This window comes from Danio rerio, chromosome 21 (genome assembly GCF_052040795.2).
Source record: "Danio rerio strain M-AB ecotype USA chromosome 21, GRCz13ab, whole genome shotgun sequence".
NCBI lineage: Eukaryota > Metazoa > Chordata > Actinopteri > Cypriniformes > Danionidae > Danio > Danio rerio.
The window spans coordinates 4,528,131-4,551,323 of record NC_141041.1 but is presented as its reverse complement, the minus strand read 5'-3'; the positions used below and the strand labels follow the sequence as shown (position 1 = coordinate 4,551,323).

The 23,193-nt window shown below is 34.5% G+C and overlaps 1 protein-coding gene and 1 long non-coding RNA gene across 7 annotated transcripts in view; both read right to left on the bottom strand.

Moving 5' to 3' along the window:
• setx (senataxin) overlaps positions 1-13,942 on the bottom strand; it is a 43,415-nt gene extending 29,473 nt beyond the window's left edge. For 2 of the 6 annotated variants that reach the window (XM_087300451.1, XM_087300455.1), the window contains exons 1-2: positions 13,724-13,942; positions 607-810 (exon numbers count right to left, since the gene is read on the bottom strand). In XM_087300451.1, the coding sequence (XP_087156577.1) occupies positions 607-801 (195 nt within the window). In that variant the 5' untranslated portion in view covers positions 802-810; positions 13,724-13,942. Of the gene's footprint in view, positions 1-606; positions 811-11,094; positions 11,173-13,723 lie in introns of those variants that run through there. The other 4 variants (XM_087300452.1, XM_087300456.1, XM_087300450.1 and 1 more) reach the window with 2 other exon arrangements.
• Positions 13,943-19,496: 5,554 nt separating this feature from the next.
• LOC147838705 (uncharacterized) lies at positions 19,497-22,975 on the bottom strand. The gene is made up of 2 exons (XR_015519856.1): positions 22,007-22,975; positions 19,497-21,751 (listed from the first exon to the last, which is right to left on the bottom strand). It is a non-coding gene; the product is annotated as an uncharacterized LOC147838705 (long non-coding RNA).
• Between the last annotated feature and the right edge of the window lie 218 nt (positions 22,976-23,193).

Sequence of the window (23,193 nt, the reverse complement as noted above, 5' to 3'; positions counted from 1 at the left end):
ATGCTGACAAGATGGAAATAGCAGAATAAGTGTGGGGGCCTTTGTTTAATACAAAGTCTAGACATGTCACAAGTTGTCATGATGCTTGTAGAAGTAGAAAGAGGAAGTATGTCTGGGGTACAAGAGCCAAAAGACTGCAGAATGATTGATAAGTGACATTAAACCAAAACTCCACCTGTTAATATCAGTTGTGCATATATGCTGGAGTCAGGAAATTTATTTTAGTTGCGAATCTCTTGAATGCAATTCTTGTATTGCATTGGGGTAACGTAACCCAGAGCTCTGTCATAGAATTAATCATTTGTATCTAATAAATTACTAATATTTTTGGCATTGAAGAAAACACTCTCCAGACCTTTTCTTATTGAACACGCATGAAAATGGCTTGATATTACAACAATAGGGACCAATCGCAGGCCTGCTTAGCTTCAGTGGGCGACCATGTGAGTTGCAGAGAGCTAGCTGCCGACAAAAACAGTTTGCGAATATATATAGTATACAACATAATTCGTATAGTACTAAAGGAGAAAAAAAAAAAGGGTTTTGCTATTTTGGTGAAAACCTGGTCATGAAGAAAAGTTAACATTTGCATGGAATTGCTCCTACCTTGTGCAGATCAGGGACATTCTCTCTGGCTCGATGATACTCCACCACACACTCAAGACAGCAGCAGAGGTCTTCATTCAGAGAGTCCATCTGCATTTCAGACTGCTGTCCTGAGCAGTAGCTGCGCAACAGGGCGACCATCGCTGCATCACCCTCTGAATCCAGAGATGTGGTACACCACAGACACTTCTCCATCTTGATCTCCTGTGCACAGACAAATTAAAGTGCACTTGAATCAGAAGTCACAACCATTTTTTTTTCCGTTTTGTGACGCAGTTCCTAGAGAAACGAGACACGTGGGCGTGGTTTGTATTTTCTGCTGCAAGCTGATTGGATGTATGGAAGTAGGAGTGTTACTCAGAAAGATCTGGAAAAGGGTTGGGGAGAGAGTTATTACAGCCTAGCAGACTCCTCCTGCTCACCATTACTCTTTGTTGTCAATACTGACAGCTGGAGTGGCGTGGTTAAGTATGTTAGCTACGCACAATACCTCAGACAGACCTGATCTGAGAATCTAACTGAAAACAAACAGGAAGTGCATTTTCAGATCTCAATTAGAGATTACAAAAGGAAATAGGGATGTCAATTTTATGTTTCTTCGATGCAGACGCAAACAATTCGGTATCGGTTTAGTAACAAATCATAACCGGTTATTATGTACTGACGTTATTGATCACATGTGTTATATGGTGGTAGCTTACTATACTCGTGGTCTCCTCCAAGTGTGCCGCAAGCCTGCGTTTGAGTGAGGGTCTCGGCCGTTAGATCGCCCCCTGGGGGCTGGCTGCAGTACAAGTCATAAAGCCCGCCTCCTCCGTGTTAATGAAGGAGACTTGAGCCCAAATAAAAAAAAATATTACACTTGCAATAAAATGTCCCGAAAGATAGTTCTGGTCGATTAAGGCACTGGTTATTGTGCTGAAATAGGTGCAGATCTTCATTTTTGTAAACAGTTTGTTTTTAGCAGTAATTTAATGCTGGGCGTGTCATCGTGATTGACAGCTGTGATTGACAGTTTCTCAAAGCGCGGCGTCTGAGCTTCGGCAGAAGACTGAAGTGTTATTACTCGATTTCTGTGTTATTTTACCATGACAAAATGAGTTCAGCAGTAAACTATAGTTTCTGACATACATGATCCTGGTGGAACACTGTTTATTCGCTAAGTTCAGGGCTTTTTTTCGGGCTTTATTAGTTTGCTGATACACGCCTAGCCACCCAGATAGCAAAACACAGTTCCGGCTAGATTCTCGCCTGCCGGAGACTTATCTCTAGAGCGCAGACTGACTAACGTTACCTCTGCTGGACCTACTCCGGATGCCTGGACTCACTACCCAATTCCAGCCCGAGTCAATCGAGCCAGATGCGGCGGCCGAGCGAGCAGGCGCTGCCGCATGAGAGCCGGAATCAGCCCGCGACGCCGCGAGTAAGTTATGCGCTGCGGCCTGGAGCTGGCGCGATTGAATATATAAAACCCTCATATTTGTTAACGTTATTACATCCATTTGTGTTGATATGACAGCAAACGCATGCTGAGAAGTTCAGGGGGCGTGGTTGATTTTACATAAAGCGTTTGATTGGAAGCTCGACTCTGCTCATTTTCGCGGCTCCTCCTCTGGCTCCATCAGACAATCCTTCTGCGCATGTCAAGGCTCCAATTTCAGCAGTCTTTTGCGACAGTTTGTGCCCGTCAAGCAGGTGTTTTGCCCTCAAGGCGTTCAATGGGAAAAAGGGCTGTCGCGTCGTCCATATTTTTTACAGTCATTGGTCTCCTTCATCGCCAATTAAAACGCTTCAACTACTTAACACTTAGCACAGATAACGGTGCACAATTCACTCTTTTTAGGTTTGCTGGACAGACTTGCACGGACAAAATTTAAGCTGTAAACTCTCTTGCACTCTCTGTGGCCCATTTGACCTGCTTGCATGTTCGAGAGGTAACGTTTCATCTCCTCTAACGGCTGTTAGAACAATAACATTACTCATGGATCCACTTATTCATTGTTGCTCTTATAGTTGTGTAAATTGCTTCCTTGTCCTCATTTGCAAGTCGCTTTGGATAAAAGCATCTGCTAAATGACTAAATGGATAAAAGAAGTCTCCACTTCACTTCCTAATATGCAATTGCCTTTTTGAATATTATACTAACTGTGCAATATAAAAAAAAAAAAACTAATACTACTAATACTTCCCTTCTTAGACTTTACAGACCTGAAACTTGCCTTTAGTACTTATTCATTGTTGCTCTTAGTTGTGTAAATTGCTTCCTTGTGCTCATTTGTAAGTCGCTTTGGATAAAAGCGTCTGCTAAATGACTAAATGTAAAATGTAAAAGGAGTCTGCTAAATGACTAAATGGAAAATGAATGAAAGTTTCTTGTATGCGTCATTTATTTTTTGTTTCTCACTTGCCATAACATCTCATAGTGCCAGATTCCCTCCACCAGCATCTCAGGCACACATTCAGATAAATAACATTGCACTGGGGAAATGCGGTGTAAATCCTAGGTGGTTTGTCCAGCACTGGAGGTTGTAGGAGTCAGTGCACTTTTATGTCTAGGTTGCGGTACAAACGACTTCTTACGGTAAAACATGCATCAGAGTGACATGCAGCTCATTACAAGTGGTGACCACTGATAAAAGTTGGAATTAAACTGAAGGAAAGGGAGTGTGAGTGATAAATGAACAGGAAGAGAGTGGACTGATAAGATAACAGGGAAGATCTACAAGGCACCATTCAGGCTGGGCTCAAACGGTGCGACTTTTAAAGGGTCACTTCACCATTAGATAAGACCACAAGATAAGACCACAATAATCAGTATAGTGCAGGACCCTCTTTTGCAGCCAACACAGCATGAGTTTGTCTTGAGAATGACAGATACAAGTCCTGCACAGTGCCCAGTGGCATTTCGAGCCATTCTGCTTGCAAAATAGTAGCCAGGTCACTACAGTATGTGATATACTGGTGGAGGACTCGCTTCTTAAAAAAAAAAAAAACACCCCAAAGTGGCTCAATAATGTTTAACTCTGGAGACTGTGTAGGCCATGGGAAATGTTCAACTCAAATTTCATGTTCATCAAACCACTCTCACCAGGACATGGACATCCAAACCACTCCCACCAGCACATCCCTTTCAGTGAGCTTCCGCTTGTGTCCACAGTTACTCCTGTTGAATGTAGTTCTTCTTGGTGGTATGCTGACATTACTCTGGATACCGTGGCTCTTGATACATTACTAAGAGCTGCTGTCTTGGTCACAGATGTGCCGGTGAAATGCTCACCAGAAATTTGTCCTCTTTTAAACTTTGATATGCCACCCATTATGCATTGCAACATTAAGTAAAACTACTATTTTGGTTCGTTCACATACCGCACAACTTTTTTTTTTTTTGGCTGTCGGTCAATGCTAGATGACAGTAAAGTTTTTTTTTTTTTCTAAAGAGGATGACAAACTAACAAAACTATGCTGCAGCTTTGATGCATTTTATTTATTGAGAAAATTAAAAAGCACTGCCTTGTTTGCATGTTCAGTGTTTGTCTGAAGTTCTTCGTCTACTTAAGTGTATATTCCATACAAATTATGAAGCTCATCGGTCAGTTCTTATCAAGTTACTCACAGTGTGCTTGCGGCATTCTGACAAGTTGAGATGTTTTCAACTAGATGCATGTAGAAAACGCCAAACATGTGTAATGTTGCCCAATTTCCCTACATTGGAAAAACAAACTTCCGCACGATAAAGACGCAATATGTAAATGGCCCCTTACCTCACTAATTAAAAGCCAACCTCTTACTGGTGGAATGTGCAATCAATGAAGTTGGCTCGCCAGGCTGATTAAATCTAGCCATTAAACCTCCAACATTAAACTGACCAGTGTTTCAGTTTCATTATCCACCCCCATATGCATGTAATACAAAAAAATAAATAAATAAAATAAATAAATAAAAAAAGTCAGCACTGCTTTAACCAAGGACACCAAGCTTCCCAACAGCCAACCATCAGTAAGCATCAATCAGGCTATGAGCATCTGATGTGGTGCCAGCTGCTTCCGTGTAAAACCAATCAAGTGGATTTTTCAGATTTGTAGTCATCAGAGAAACTTGTGAGAATCTCAGTCTGTTTATCTCACATCTTTTTTGTTAATCTCACAGCTTTTTACAGTTCTTCCTAACAGGAAAGTTTAACAGTCATTTTCCCTGCTCACATGCAGCCATTTTAATCATGAAAAATTGGTTCATTAAAAAAAAAAAAAAAATCGCAGAATAACACAGTTCATTCCACTGTGGCAGCGCCTGATAAATCAGGGACCAAGCTGAAGAATAGCGAGTGAGAGAATAGCAGAATAATTCTGTCAGTTCTTTAGAAATCAAGTTAAGTATAATTTAATTATTCCTCCACATGCCTCTTTCCATACATGCTCATAAGGTAAATTACATGCGCTCCTGCAGCCCCTTAATAGAAACAGGAGATATGATCAATGAAAGATCAAGACATGACCACATTGAAATTAAATATTATTTTTGACTTCATACTTGATAAATAAATGAATAAATCTCATCCTCACTGTCTGACTAGTTTGTTTGGCATGTAACACACATCACCTCTCATTGGGGTAACATAGCAAGGAGTCTGCCTGATTCAGCGAGTCTGTCAAAGACAGTGGTCTGATCGGCTGTTCAGTTATGAATCGAAGCAAGAAAACAAAAACTGATGTGACAATTTAAGCAAACAAGGCAACCAAAGAGCGAACACAAAGTAGTAAGTGTCATTTTATCTGATTTCGCATATTTACACAAGCAAATCCCTCTGCGATGAGTGTACTGTGACAAATGGTTTGCAATCATTTCTTAGTTTAGGCATGTATGCGTGCAGCACTAGTTCTGGTTTCTCTGCCATATGCACAAACGGAGAGATACATCCACTCACATGTGCAAAACATGCATGTTCTTGTTTCAGTCGACTGTCAAGCATTTGATATGTTCACATGCAGCTTTTTGGTCCAGACGGTACCAGATGCGGCCAACAATAGTGGATTTTCCTTTACCACTAGTTCCTTAATACCAAAATCAAAGACAACCGGCTTCACCAACAAGGCCCCCGATACACTTAAGCCCCATTCACAAGGGTCATCAGCTTCAACGCTTCCCATTCACTTTGAATGGGTGACGTCAGACGCTGCTGAACTGCATTGTGGATTCGTCTGCGCCGCTTCAGAGGTGTTGCCTGCTGCAGAAGTTGGGACTCTCAACTTTTCAAGTGCCAATGGAAGCATCAGCCAATCAGATTGCTGTATGCAAATACACTAGCTCAGACAGTGGCCTATTGCTGACTAATTTCATTGGCTGACGCTGCTATGACAGTTGCGTCAGCCCTAACTTCAGACACGCTCTGTCAAGCGTCGATGCTGAAGCCTTGTGTGAATGGGGCGTTATATAACATATACAAGTAAATGTTCTTTTTTGTACTTTCTTTGAGACCGAAAAGATGTTTGAAAACAGCACACCGTCATGATCTCTTTAACACCCCCATGCTGCAGTAGGCATGGTTGTAAATGGGTCACACCACTCGAGTGGACTTCTAAACACAACAACAGCAGCTGTGAGAGAATATCAGTTTCACAAAAAAGGCAAAAAGCCTTATCCAGTGAGAAGCCACCACCTTGCTTTCTATTTGCCGTGGACAGACACCACATGAAATAAAGTTTAGGTCTTTAAAAAGGCATTTCTGCTTCTCGTCCAATGCGACTCAAAGTCTTTAAAATCTCTCTGTAAGCAATAGTACATGTATGGATGCATCTGTAGCAGCTCTATTTGACCCTCCAGTTCATTCATGTTGCTAACTTCTTGGTGTTGTTGTGCTGGATGTTTTGTCTGACTCTAAAGATATGAAGCACATCCAAAGGCGGAGTTTCAGAACACACTAACCAATTGTTTAATACAGTGGTTCTCAAACTGTGGTACGTGTACCACTAGTGGTACACAGGCTTCCTTCTAGTGGTACCGAATATCATATGTATACGCTCCATATATTTCACAATTTATCAATAATTATATATATATATATATATATATATATATATATATATATATATATATATATATATATATATATATATATATATATATATATATATATATATATATATATATATATATATATATATATATATATATATATATATATATATACACATATATATATATATATATATATATATATATATACACATATACATATATATATATATACACATATATATATATATATATATATATATATATATACACACACACATATACATATATATATATATATATATATATATATATATATATATATATATACATATATATATATATATATATATATATATATATATATATACATATACATATATATATATATATATATATATATATACATATATATACATATATATATATATATACATATATATACATATATATATATATATATATATACATATACATATACATACATATATATATATACATATACATATACATACATATATATATATATATATATATATATATATATATATATATATATATATATATATATATATATATATATATATATATATATATATATATATATATATATATATATATATATATATATATATATATATATATATATATATATATATATATATATATATATATATATATATATATATATATATATATATATATACATATACATATACATATACATATACATATACATATATATACACACATATATATACATATACATATATATACACACATATATATATATATATACATACACACACACATGACATATAATAATATTTATTATTTGACATATAGCCTATATTTCTGAGGTCCAGGCAACATTTCCAGGTGTTCATGAATTACCTACTATATGCTAATACTTTACATTTAAGTATAGCACTTTTCTTTTTACTTTTTAATCAACATTAACCTACCATTTTTAACTTTTAAAAGCACATTTTAAATGTTGACATTTTTAGTTTGTTTGTTTGTTTTTCACATACAAGCGTTAACATTCAGACGATTTATAATGTTTAAAATGGCTGACAATAATAAATATTCTTAATAATAGGAATTAATCTGCCACATTTTAGAACTGCTCAGAGCTGTAGCTGCTTTACTGGGCTTACTACGCCACTGTATTTCAATACTGCGCATTATGGTGGTACTTGGAGAGACAATTTTTTTCTGAGGTGGTACTTGATGAAAAAAGTTTGGGAACCACTGGTTTAATAGTCAGAGATCAATGAGGTTTAGGAACTAAAAAGTTAGCTTTAGTGAGAGGTTTTGAACTGCCATAATAAAGTTCGTTTTGAGTTTACTTTATTCAAAAGTGACAATTTCAGTTATTTTTGTGTTCGTATACACACAGGAGTGTAAAAACCAGAACATATAGGCTGAAAAACTTATTTATGCCCAAAGGCATCCTAGTCTTGTGATTGCTCGTCATCTCCCCAACTCAATGCAGACAACAACTGCAGTCTTTTACAGAGGAATGTCTTCAAGTTCACATTGCACTTCACATACACATGTAATTTATGTTGGCAGTTACGGGAGGATTTTACGGAGTACAATTTCACTGCATACCAGAAAAGCCTGCATTCATGACACACTCTTCATTAAATAGCGGAGATCTGTACACAGACCTGTTGTGAGCCCCAGTACCATTAAATCAATGTATATTCATGTTGAACCCATTAAATTACCTCTAAAGCAATAGTGTTTTATTGTTGCATCAATAGCTAGATGTCCATTAATCTATTTTTTATGCACATTTTGGATATGCTGTTTGACGGAAACGGCAAGATGGGCATAAATTTATTTTTAAAAAATTCATTAAAAAAAAACCCTGCAAAACAGAGTAGGATTTCATTAAATAAGAAAACATGCGCATAAACTACGATGCACTTTTAAGAAACTTTTACTGAACAAAATTCAGTATGTGCATTAAAAATTAACAACAAACAATTTAAAAACTTTAAAAAAATTTGATTCTTATAGGAAATCATGTGATGATGAATGTGTGTGAATGGACAAACCAGCAGGCGAAGCACACTGTAAAACATGTGAAATGTTGTTTTGGTCATTCTAAAATGCCTAACAATCTCAGTATTAGTGTTATTATATTATTAAGTACCTCCAGAACTGTCAAGAGTGTCTGTGCTCTGCGTCTCACGCCTCAAAACGACACCATGTATTCACTGCATGTCGGCATTTGTCTTCTGAGGCTCAAGTAATATATTAAAAGATTGAAACAGCTTCTCCTACCGAAACAAATTACGTTTTTATTTTTAATATTTGGTGCCAATTAATCAGGAAGTGACGACTTTGTTCTCTTTGACTTGTTTAATGGTAACGCTGAACCATCCGCACATCTTTTATGTCATATTCCTAATTTGCGCAGAAATTTAATTGTGCATCTTTGGATGGAAACATAGCTACTGTCTGTGACGCAATACAGAAAATTCGACCAATCAAAATGCGTAAAAAGATTTAGCTCCACCCCCTCCCATGGAGGACTGCAAACAACCAAGACAGTCACCGCATGCTTAAAACACTTAATGATTTGACTTTACATATGGATCTTTTGCAATAAATTGATATAAAAATATTGAGTTACATTATTAAAAAAAAAGATTCATGGGCCCATTCCCTTGTTTATGCATTCCTTCATATTCATTATTTGTGACTTTGTGCATGTTCGTAAAAATAAATAAAATTCATTCATTTTCTCTTCGCAAAATTGAAAGAACATACCCAACAAATTAATACATCTAATGGTGGGCAGAGTCTGTTAAACTAGAAATGACTTGGTCATACAATTATTTAAAAAAAAGCTCAGAAAAACAAATGAATAAAATGTTGTAAACATCTAAAACTGAAGCAAAATCATCAAGCTGATACACTGCAGTCCAAACAATGATATTATGGCCAATATGAAGAGAGAGCAGAAAGCAACAAAAACAACAACAACAACCATCTAATAAGCAAATCTGTTAAATTATGGCTGCTCTTTGCATTCTCGATTATATATGAAAACTCCAAGTCCACTGCCAGACTAAATGCCAACGCAAAACATTTTTTGGAGACACAAAGGCATCTTAACTTGCCTTAAGACCAAGTATTCAAAAAAAATAAAATTATAAAAGTTGTAAATGCAGTGTAAAACAGTCCGTTTAAAGAAATGCTCCTTCAAAAGTGCTTCTGTGCCAACTTTGCCATGTTGATTTAACACAACAGGTAGACAAAAGGCACAGAAATCATCATGCCCAGTTCAGCAAGCTGTACTACACATTTTTTGCAAAGACTATACACATAAGATATCAAAAAGATTGTCATTTAATGTTTGGATTGAGGTAAAGTTGATTTTATATATGCACATTCATTATTTTTTTAACAGTGACCGTCACTTTTAGGGCTGCGATAGATAGACGTCAGAATTATTAGCCCCCCTTAGATTTTTTTTCTTTTTTAAATATTTCCCAAATGATGTTTAACAGAGCTAGGATATTCACAGTATGTCTGATAATATTTTTTTTCTTCTGAAGAAAGTCTTATTTGTTTTATTTCGGCTAGAATAGAAGCAGTTTTTAAATTTTTTTTAATCAATTTTAAGGTAAATATTATTAGCCTCTATAAGCTATTTTTTCCCGATAGTCTACAGAACAAACCATTGTTATACAATAACTTGCCTAACTACCCTAACCTGCCTAGTTAAGCCTTTAAATATCACTTTAAGCTGTTTTTTTTTGGGGGGGAATTTTTTTTTTTTTTTAATTCTCTCCATTAAACAAATTGGGGTGGAAAAATAAAAAACAGAGCTAATATTTCAGGGGGGCTAATAATTCTGACTTCAACTGTATATATTGCGAATATATATGAATACAATGTCAGCAGATGACTTGAATATCTCTACTTGGAAAGATCTAATCTATTGATAATATAAATAATTTTGATTAATTGTAATTAAAAGTTAAAGTAAACTGTTTCCTCATGCCTGAATGTTTTAAAATCATTGTACAGTCACAGGCCTCAAAACACAAGCAAATGATAAATTATAATACAAGAATCAACATTGCATATCCTGCGATGTGACTAATATAAATGATCACGTTGCGATATTAATGCCGAAATTAAATATTGTTCAGCCCTAGTCCATATATTGTTAACCAAGCTACTATATTCAGTCCAGAGCATGACTTCACAACAACATTAGCACTGTTTAATTGACTGTGAACAATGTTGTACTTTAATAGTAATTGGCTACTGATATGATCTCCCTATTTACAAATTACACTTTTCTGAAATTATATTAAGGAGAAAGTCAGAATGTGCAAATATAAAAACTTTACCTCAGTAATGCTCAGCTGCTAGTCTTGCTGATTGCAAAAATATTTTCTTCAAGTCCCCCCCCCCCCCCCCATTTTTAAAAAAAAATGAAGTCAAGACCTTCAAACATGAACGCCGAAGTCTTCGTAGTTTGGCAAAGCAGCTCATTGCTACAGCATAAGTAACAACAGAGGGTCTGAGGAGATGCTCTCGGCACAGAGCCTTTTAAACCCTCCTCTTATCTGTGGTTGTCATGCATATCTCAACATCGTATCTTCTCCGCCCCTTCTTCTATGGACATCCCCATTTTTAGGGCTCACTCCAAGTGGCTCTTTGTTAGCTCTAATGCGGCAGCCTCAGCAGAGATCACGTCCAACAACAATACATCATGTTTGCTGCACATCCTGCTGTCAACTGTACATTCGGCTGAAGTTTGCATTCGTATGTGTTGGGAGATTCCTGTTGGTTCAGCATACATGATGCAATTCATATATTCACCAACTCTTCAAAAAAATATATGATTTTTAGTGAAACTTCAACCAAATCCTTACTTAAAACAATATTGCCTACAATAATGTTCCACTAACAGTCAAACTATACACCTTTTTGATAGTGTACTTGTCAATCTGTGCCTACACATGCGTTTTTCTTAAAATTTTTATTGTCTTGCATGTATTAGTGTCAACAATGCTTATACTATATGGTTTTGTTCTTTGGAGTATGTCGCTTTCACTCTTCATAGTAGTTTTCACTCATCATAGTACACATGCTGCTGATGACGTTACAATGGAAGTGATCTAATTTGACTCGGAGGGTGGGCACATGTCTGGGTTTGCGCCTCAAAGGAAATGCACTCTTGAATTAAAGCCATGCATGAGCCCTCAGATTTTCAGCTGTGTGCCTCGTTTCCGTGAATCTTTACATGTTTCCGGCTGAGTTTGCACAATGCATCTCTTCATTTCTCATCAGTTTTAAATAGCTTCTTCATTAAAGTATACAAAGGTCAAAGATAAAAGCAGGATGATAATAATGTAATGCACACAGAGTGATAATAAAGTAATGCTATAGACCATTTCAATGTGGTCTTCGTAGTCATAAACATTTCCTGCTTATCAAACAGTTTCAGAACTATAACGAGGCTATTTATTAATAGCTTAAATGTTAAAACAGCAATCAACAGTTTATTAATATTAAAGTCTCTTTTTGGATTCTCGAAAGCTATAGAAATTAAAAAAATGTAAAACAGGACATACGTTGAGACCATTGTTTTTGTTTACATCTCTCAAAATGGTCTATAAAATTAAACGGCAAAATTATAATAATGAAGTCATCAAATTAAATGTATAAAGGAGTAATGAAATAATATTTTAAAACAAAAATCAATAAAACTCCTTAATATTTGTAAATACAGTTTTCGTTTCAATGCAAATTCAAATAATCAATTAACGATCCTCATCATTACAGATTATAAATAAATTAAATAAGTTTTGGGGGTCCAAATAAGTGCATCTAATGTCACTTTCTTTTTCATTAAAGTATAAAAAGGTCAAACATAAAAAGATTATAATAATGCAATTCATATACAGTGATAAAGTACTGGCATGAAATTAAACAAAAACTAAAATAATTTTTTAAAAATCTAATTAAGCATATAAAAAGGAGAGTAATGACATAACAATCACTAAAATTCCTCAATACTTCTAAATACTGTTTTTGTTTCAATGCAAACATGTGAATGCAAATTCAAACGATCATCAACAACCCTCATAATCATTATTACATACTATAAACCATTTAAATACATTTTGCTGTCTAAAACAATTCATCTAAGGTCACTTTCTTTCTCATTAAAAGTATAAAAGGTCAAACATAAAAAGGATGATAATAATGCAATTCATATTGAGTGACAATGGCATGAAACTAAACGAAGTCATCAAATTAAGCATATAAAAGAGAGCAATGAAATAACAATAATAATATTAAATCTTAAATAAAATCCTGTAACTTACATACTGCGTTTCAATGCAAACATGTGAAAGCAAATCATCATCATTAACTATCCTCATCAAATATTATACAACTAGTTAAAAAAAAAAAAAAAAAAAGTTTTGCTGTTCAAATCAATGCATTTAATGTCACTTTCTTCGTCTATTATCCAACAACACAAACTTACGATGAGACAAACTCTTCGGTTTCGTTTCCCGAGTAAACGTGCAAAGCAAAACCATCACAAACGAATAGGGGTGGGTATAGGTTTTATATTCGCACTCACCTTAATAATAATATTAAATAAGTGTTCTTTGCTACTTCAAAATCGGGAAATCATATTAGCAGCCCGTGATTATTAAAAACATGTAGTGTTTGGTCAATTAAATGTGCTAATGTTGTGCTAAAGTCATACTTGCATGCTATTTCAGACTGAATTTTAAGAGTAGCGTTGTAAACAATAGCGACCGTGTTGTCACTAAACTAATGTGCGAGAAGAACCAATTTTACCTCAGTCACAAACGCATGCAATGCAATGAAATAATAACTATAAACAAGAAAGTAAGTTACTAACTTATATGCACATAACATCTTCATTACTTCGTATCCATGACACAAAACACATCAGGCGGAGTTATTAAATTTACTTTAAGGCCTATGAATAGCCACTAAAACACAAAACCTGCAGCGGAAAATGTAAACCTCCGAAGCTCCCCGCAGAAGTCAAATGTAAACACGAGGAAAACAACACAAAGCTAGTTACCCACAAAGCTCCGACAGAGGAAACTTTGAGTCTCTCAGCGCTGCTTCATCTCATTCCTCCACTGACAATGTCGTAAACGCTTTTTAATCCACTCAACGGTGCTTTACATGTCCCCTCTCTCTCTCCTCTATCTGTGGCTGAATTTTGCTCTCCACTGAAAACACGCTGCTGTCGAGTCGCGCCGCTGTGACGCCACTGAGCTGCCCATTGCGCCTGCGCAGCAACTAAGGGCGGGTTAGCTCAATATAAATGGCTTATGTTATTGAAAATGCCTTCTGGGCAATTAGTAAAGCTCGTGATTAGATTTGTGAAACGACGTGCACAATGAAGGTTTCTGGAGGAGTAAATTTGGTTTAAAGAGTAATTAGTGTTGTTCATTAGGCTACTTTTACAAAAAAAGAAATGACTCAAATGAAATACTTAAACCATTTCTAAGATTACTTCAAATTAAATTGAGTATTTACAGTATTTCAGCCTTAAGATTTGTTATGGCTATCTTATTTGTTATAGATTTTTAGCTATCAGTGAATTTAAAACAAATTTAGATACACAAAAGAGATAGCTAACTCAGTGGTTCCCAAAGTGGGGCTCGAGACCCCTCAGGGGGTTGCAGGATAATGAAGGACACTTGATGCTTTCCAAAAATCTCATTTATTTTATTAAACTATTAGAATAAGCAAATTTCATCCATAACTCACAAAAGATAAGAATAGCAGTTAAAAGTTACCTTAAAAAACAACATGCGTTTGTTGTGACCCCTTGGTTGATTACGTTTATTAAAGACACAGCAACAGTATCAAATGCAGCAGATTGACTTTATGGCACCAAGTTATACTTCTCAACTATTTACAGCACTCACGTACATTAAAAATAAATACAGGCAACGTCAGCGCCAATAACCTAGTGGTTATGTCCGGCAACATGTAGCATTGTGGTGCTCACGGCAACCCGAGTTCGAGTCCAACTCTAGGTTGTTTGCCGACACTTCCCTTTTCTCTGCAACTAATACTTTCCTGCCCGTAATCTCTACTATCCTATCCAAATTAAAGGTGAAAAACCCCTACAGAATAATTAAAAATAAATAAATACAGGCCAGTGGTAATAATGGGCCCAAATTGTGCCTCGAAAAGATCCCCCACACAGTGGCGTAGCGGACGGGCCCGCAGGGCACACACCGCGGGGGGCCCCACGTGATTAGGGGACCCCACGTCGTCGCGATTATCAATAATTGAAAATCCGGCAACCGCAATAATCAAACCCCTGGAAACAACTGTGGTTGGAACCAAAATTCACAGGTCTGTGTTCTCTGAACTCCTCTCAAACGGTGGACTACTTCATTCTGATTGCTTGCCGCCGAATTGCTGATTGCTTGACTTGATTTCAAGATCTCCTTGATGCCCACAATGGAGAAGACATGCAGCACTGCTCCTCGCCACCGGTTCTTATTGAAAATGAATGACTTCCGGCTACTTTGACGCTCTCGCCGCTTGTTTGTGACCGCTACCCCGCGCCGTTACTCCACCCCGCCCCCCTTTCCCGCTCCTCAGTTTGCTATCGCTCCTCAGTTTGTAAAGGCTTCCCCGCGTTGTCACCTCACCCTGCCCCCCTTTCCCGCTCCTCAATTTATGATCGCTTCCTCACGTTGTTGCTCCACCGACTCTCCCCGTCCCCTCAGTTTGTGACCCCCCCCCGCTCCCATCAAGGGGCCCCGTCAGTGATCCCTGCAGGGGGGCCCCCGCATTTTGCGCTACGCCTCTGCCCCCACACCATTATACCACCAACAGCAACCTGAACCATTGATACAAGGCAGGATGGATCCATGCTTTCATGCTGTTGATGCCAAATTCAGACCCGACCATCCAAATGTCAAAGCAGAAATGGAGACTCATCAGAGCAGGCAACGTTTCTCCAATCTTCTATTGTCCAATGTTAGTGAGCCTGTGTGAATTGTAGTCTCAGTTTCCTGTTCTTAACTGACAGGAGTGGCACCCGGTGTGGTTTTCTCTTGCTGTAGCCCATCTGCCTCAAGGTTGGATGAGTGGTTATTTGAGTTACTGTTGTCTTTCTATCAGCTGGAACCAGTCTGGCCATTCTCCTCTGACATTAACAAAGCATTTGCACCCACAGAACTGCCACTTACTGGATATTTTCTATTTTTCAGACCATTCTCTGTAAACCCTAGAGATGTTTGTGCGTGAAAATCCCAGCAGATCAGCAGTTTCTGAAATATTCAGACCAGCCCTTCTGGCACCAACAACCATGCCACATTCGGAGTCACTTAAATCCCCTTTCTTCCCCATTCTGATGCTCGGTTTGAACTGCAGTCTTGACCATGCTTTGAGCTGCTGCCATGTGATTGGCTGATTGGAAATTTGCGTTAACGAACAGTTGGACGGGTGTACCTAATAAAGTGGCCGGTAAGTGCATAACTCATTAAAGTGTGAAAATATAACTTTCCTATCTACAAATAATAATGTAATCATAATAGAAATATAATAACTCCAACACAAGCACCACTAAGTGAATTAAACCTATAATATACATTGTTGTGATGTTCTTACTCAATGTTATTGTGTTGATAAGTTCAATCAAGGCATAATTATTCGGAAATTCAAAACTATAAGAGATGCAAAGTCATACTTTCTGTGAGACTGATCAAAATTATTATATTTTATGATGAAAACACAAATATCTGCCAGTAGGCTCTGAAAAACACAGTCTCTAAAAGTAAATTTAGATACAAAAAAAGAGCCCTGATAGCTCAAAATCAATTATACATCTAAGAAATAGTATATTAAATAATACTATGATAAATAATAATGTGTTTTTATGTTTGTTCTCTTACCTGTGGGTCAGATTAAAATGAAAACACTTGTTAAACAGCAACATAGTTTATATTTTGGTTTACTTATAACTAAGTATATGCCTAATTGAGCTCTGTAAGTTATTTGTAAGAAGTGCTGAATGATGAGCACGATTACAGTCTTCTGCACCGTAGGACTGCTGATAAGAGAGAGGTCTTGTTACCAGAGATTACCTTTAACTTTTGCGATCAAACGACACTGGGGTGTTGACACAGCCTCAAACACACTCGGTTGTTTATCATCAATTAAAAAGCAATGAATAGTCATAAACACACGACTGACGGAGCAGACTTTATGGGGACAGCATAGCAGGAGGGACCATAGACATAAAATAATCCCGGCTAGGTCAGGGGCCTCATAAAATTAGACCATAAACCGAAATCAGGATTTAACAGGTCTTTGATCTCTGATTGAAACACTTTAGTTAAAACATCCACATTGACAGCTTAAAAGGAACTTTTTTGTACTTTTTACAGTACTTTTTACTCTGTCATTAAAATACGCCTTTGTTTGTTGTAAATACTCGCCCTCTAGTGGTGAAAATACATACTGTGCCTTTAATTGTGTAAAGGGTGATTTAAGACCTACAGAAACCCTTTAGAAACATATATCAGACTATTTTGAGAAGGGTATTAATGGAGGTCGGAGCTTGCTTCAAGTGGGTGGGACTTGAGCTCGTAGTGGGCTCTACAAAACTGGAGTTTTATTCATTTTTTTTTATTCACATCCACATTTGACAGCTTAAAAGATTCACTTTTGTACTTTTTATAGTACTTTTTACTTAGTAGACACTTTGTAATCAAAATACACTTTTGTTTGTTGTGAATACACGCCCTCTAGTGGTGCAAATACATATTGTGCCTTTAAATTTGTAATGGTTGATTTCTTTAGATACATACATCAGATATTGTTAAATCCTGGTCCTCTTTTGTACCTAAAACATTCACATTGATAGCTTAAAAATGTTTGTACTTTTTACAGCACTTTTTACTCCATCATCAAGATACGCCTTTGTTTATTGTGAATACATACCTTGTGAATACATTCACCAATACTTGTGGTAAAAATGCATACTGTGCTCTTAAATTGTGTAAAGGGTGATTTAAGACCTACAGAAACCCTTTAGAAACATATATCAGACTATTTTAAATACTGATCCACTTTTGTAACTAAAATGTCCCTATTGACAGCTCAAAATGTACATGTGGTACTTTTTGTATAGTACTTTTTAGTCATTAAAATACGACTTTGTTGTAAATACTCGCCCTCTAGTGGTGAAAATACATAATGTGCCTTCAAATTGTGTAAAGGATGATTTGATTGAGATGAGTTATTAAATGTTTAGAAATGTGTTGAAAAAATCTGCTCTTCGTTAAACAGAAAATGGGGAATAAATATACAGGAGGGCTAATAATTCAGACTTTAATGCGCATTGAGGAAACTTAAACAGGATTTATTTTATGGTTGAAACAGTTTTTCAACAGTAAAAGTGAACGTATTTTGATGTAAAGCTGTTGTAAAAGAGGTTGTTTTTCTCCAGTGATATGCTCAATGAATGGAGGGGAATTTAGTGGCCTTGAAAACTGTGCTGCGCTTGATACAGATGGTAAAAACAACACAATGGATTTCCTCAAAATGCAGCTGCTGTTTGACGTTGCTCTTGTGGCCTCACAATAAACCCATTTTTTTCTAATTAGATCTTTCTCTTTCACTTGGACAGCCGATATTTGGCCAGGACCCAAATTTATCTATAAAGATGGGAACTTTTTTGCAGAGAGTTTGGATGCTTAAGGGGATCAGAGAGCACATCGCCTGGTTTTCTCAGACGTAGAGTTGAAGTCAGGATTATTGGCCTCCCTGTATATTTTTGCCTCAATTTCTGTTTAACAGAGGGAAGATTCTTTCAACACATTTCTAAACATAATAATTTTAATAACTCATTTCTAAGAACTGATTCATTTCATCTTTGCCATCATGACAGCACATATTTGACTAGATATTTTTCAACACACTTCTATACAGCTTAAAATGACATTTAAAAGCCTAACTCAGGTAATTAGGGTAAAGTTAGAGTAATTAGGCAAGTCATTGTATAACGATGGTTTGTTCTGTAGAAAATCCAAAACAAACATAGCTTAAGCAGGGTAATAATTTTACCCTTTAAATGTTTTTTAAAAAATTAAAAACTTATTTTATTCTAGCTGAAATAAAACAAATAAAACTTTCTCCAGAAGAAAAAATATTATAGGAAATACTTTTAAAAATTTCTACATGCGTTAAACAACATGCTTGTTTAGTACCTTTTATTGACACCTCACTTTGCTCATGCAAGTGTTGACTAAACAAAAAACATATTTTGAGCATAATAAAACAAGATGTTTTTGTAATATATGTAACATAAATTTACTTTAACAAATGAACTTAATTTCTGCTCTTTTTAAGAGCTTAAAGGCACAATATGTTAGCCCATCTGTCTCAGGGTTAGACGTGATGTGCGTTCAGAGATGCTCTTCAGCAGACCTCGGTTGTAACGAGTGCTTATTTGAGTTACTGTTGCCTTTCTATCAGCTGGAACCAGTCTGGCCATTCTCCTCTGACCTCTGGCACAAACAAGGCATTTGCGCCCACAGAACTGTCTGGCACCAACAACCATGCCAGGTTCAAAGTCACTTAAATCACCTTTCTTTCCCATTCTGATGCTGGGTTTGAACTGCAGCAGATCGTCTTCACCATCTCTACATGCCTAACTGCACTGAGCTGCTGCCATGTGATTGGCTGATTAGAAATTTGCTTTAATGAGCAGCTGGATAGATGTACCTAATAAAGTGGCCGGTGAGTGTATATCCCATATTTTAAAATCCCTAAAAATCTCTAATTTCACATTTGCAACGAATAACTGGCACACTTCATACATAAACATATTTTTTCTTTATTCAGCCTGATATGAATTACACATAAAAGAGAGGATCATCTTACGAGTTATGCAATAACCTCCCTTCCCTTTATATGAACACCCCGTCACAGACAGTTTCTACATTGTCCTAAAAGAGCAGAGGCCTCAGCACATGCTAGAGTTCACCTGAGGATCGGGATCGAATTATTTTTGTCCTTTTCGTATTTCCACTTGACATGTAATATTGTTGTAGCGCTTGCAAATGCGTCCTTAAATACCCGAAATGCAAATATCTTGTGGGGAAAAAAAACAGCAGGGATGTCAGATGAGAAATCCAATCATCCTGCCCACAAAACGGGTCAAAAATAAAATAAAAAACACAATAAACGTTCATATAAAAAGCTGAACTGTTTTCCTGCCCTGTCAGAAACGCATCATTCGAGATCGTTGATTGGTATTGTTAACAAAAAGGAATGATTGATTGATTTCTGCCTGAATAAACGTTACACAACGGAGGTGAAAACGGAGTTTGAGTAGTCAGACAATGCAGAATTAAACTAAAAACATACTCTTACAAGTACTAGCTAACGCAAATGAGGTTGAAACAAAAGTACTACAACATTCTGGCCAAAAACAGGCACTAAATTTGTTCCCATGACCTAATTTTTGTTCCCAGCACCACCAGAGATTAATAAACCTGGAAGTAGTTGTAAAAACTACATGTTCAGCAACACCTTTAAAAAGATGCATGTAATAAACAAACAGTTTCCCTATGAAAACAATAATCAAAAACACTAGTGTTGAATTCACAAAGTGCAAATTAATTTACTTTAAACTATTTAAAGGGATAGTACACCCAAAAAATATGCAAATTAGCTGTTATTCACTTACATTGACCATCCAAGATATAGGTATTCCTCATTATAAACATGATGGAGATTCAAATAATGAGACCTTTGAGAGTCAAAACAAAACATACAGACACAACTAAATTAATACCCATGCCTGCTAATGATACACTGAGGCCTTATGAAGCAAAATAATTAGTTGTTTTTCATTTGAACTGATCATCAAAGATGTATGTTTTCCTTATTGAACTGATTTTGAGCTGAAACCCCTTGGTGATTCATATATGAGAGCTTTGAGAGTCAAAACAACATACAGACAAAACTAAATTAATATGCATGCCTCCTAATGATGCATCAAGACCTTATGAAGTGAAATAATCAGCCTGTACAAGAAACAAACATTATTTATATACAAACTGAGTGTATTCTCGGCAGCCACGGGTATTAATTTGGTGTTTTTGGACTCTGAAAGTTGACCAGCATTTTATAAAACACACAAGACCACAGTTTTAGCTACAATTTTGAGGTTGAACAAAATAAACAACAAAATAAAGATAACTTTGGATGTTCTGAGAGTGAGAGAAGGAACAGGCAATGCTTATTTTTGGGTGTACTGTCTCTTTAACAGGCGAATCTCTAGAAAACCGGTTGCAAAATAAAGTAATTTTTCTTACTATTTATTATGTTTAGTGACTTATTTATGGCCATATTGTAATTTAGTGGTCACACTTCACAATAAAGTTAAATTAGTTAATAATGCATTTATTAACATAAACAATGAACAACTGTAACATTTATTGTAGTATTTATTTATCTTTGTTAACATTAATCAAATTACAGTCATGCGTTGCTAGTTCTTGACTCACAGTGCAATAACTAATGTTAACAAATACAACTTTGTATATTAATAATGCATTAATAAAATATTTTTTATTTTAATTATGCACTTATGAACTCATTTTGAATTTTATTAAATGCATTAATGAACTAATATTGTAGTTTAATAATGCATGAAAGAACTTATTTTAAACTAATTTTGTCTTTTAATGCATTAATAAACTAATTTTGTCTTTTAATGCATTAATAAACTAATTTTGTCTTTTAATGCATTAATAAACTATTTAAAACTAATTTTGTATTTTAATAATGTATGTATGAACTAATTTTAAACTAATTTTGTATTTTAATGCATTAATAAACTAATTTTAAACAAATTTTGTATTTTAATGCATTAATAAACAAATTTTAGACTAATTTTGTATTTTAATGCATTAATTTTATATTAATTTTGTTTTTTAAAGCATTAATAAACTAATTTCAAATACATTTTGTAATTTAATAATGCATTCATGAAATAATTTTAGACTAACTTTGTATTTTAATGCATTAATTAAAAATTTTTGTATTTTAATGCATTAATAAACTAATTTTAAATAAATTTTGTATTTTAATGCATTAATGAAATAATTTTAAACACATTTTGTATTTAACGCATTAATAAACTATGTTTAAACTAATTTTTTTTATTTAATAATGCATTAATGAACTCATTTTGTAATTTAATAATGCATTAATAAACTAATATTTTAATTTAATAATGCATTAATTTTAAACAAATATTTTATTTGAATGAATTAATACATTTTGTAAAATGTTGTATTTTAATGCATTAATAAACTAATTTTGTTTTTTAATAATGCATTAATGAAATAATTAGACTAATTTTGTAATTTAATAATGCATAAATAAAGTAATATTTTATTTTAATAATGAATAATTTGAATAATTATTTTATAATGCATTAATGAACTCATTTAAAAAAAATATTTTAATGCATTGATGAACTCATTTAAAAATTTTTATTTTAATGCATTAATAAACCCATTTTAGACTAATTTTGTAATTTAATAATGCATTAATAAAGTAATATTTTATCTTAATAATGAATAATTTGAATAATTATTTTATAATGCATTAATGAACTCATTAAAAAAATATTTTAATGCATTGATGAACTCATTTAAAAAAATTATTTTAATGCATTAAAAAACACATTTTAGACTAATTTTGTATTTTAATAATCCATTAATGAACTAACAAATACAAGTATTGCTCATTCTTAGTTTGTGTTAGTAAATACATTAACTAATGGAAGCTTATAGTAAAGTGTGACCAATCAAGCCTATTTTAGGACTTTCAGTTTTATTATTTTCATGACAAGATGAAAAAAAAAAGTTGAAATGCCATTTAAAAAAATAAACTATTACAGTGTTGATAAAACATCTGGATATGTTAATAAATGAGCTGAAAGCTAAATAAATAGTGCTGGGCAAAAAGATTAATCACATTGAAAATATGAAAATAAAGGGTTGTATTTACATAATATGTGTGTGTGTGTACTGTATATATTTATTACGCTTATATAAATACACACATGCATGTAAACATAGTAGGAATTTTTGTTTCATATTTAGAAATATTTATATTATACAATTTGCATATACATTTAAATTAGTGCTGTCAAAAGATTAATCTCATACAAGATGAAAGTTTGTATTTACATAAGTGTGTACTGTGTATATGTATTTATGAATAAATACAAAAACATACTGTACATAAAATACGACAATATACAAAAGAAATGATGTACATTTATATATCATGTGTGTGTCTGTATATATACAGTATATAAATATATATATATATATATATATATATATATATATATATATATATATACACAGTATATAAATATATATAAATATATAAATATATATAAATATATAAATATATATATATATATATATATATATATATATATATATATATATATATATATATATATATATATATATAGACATTTTA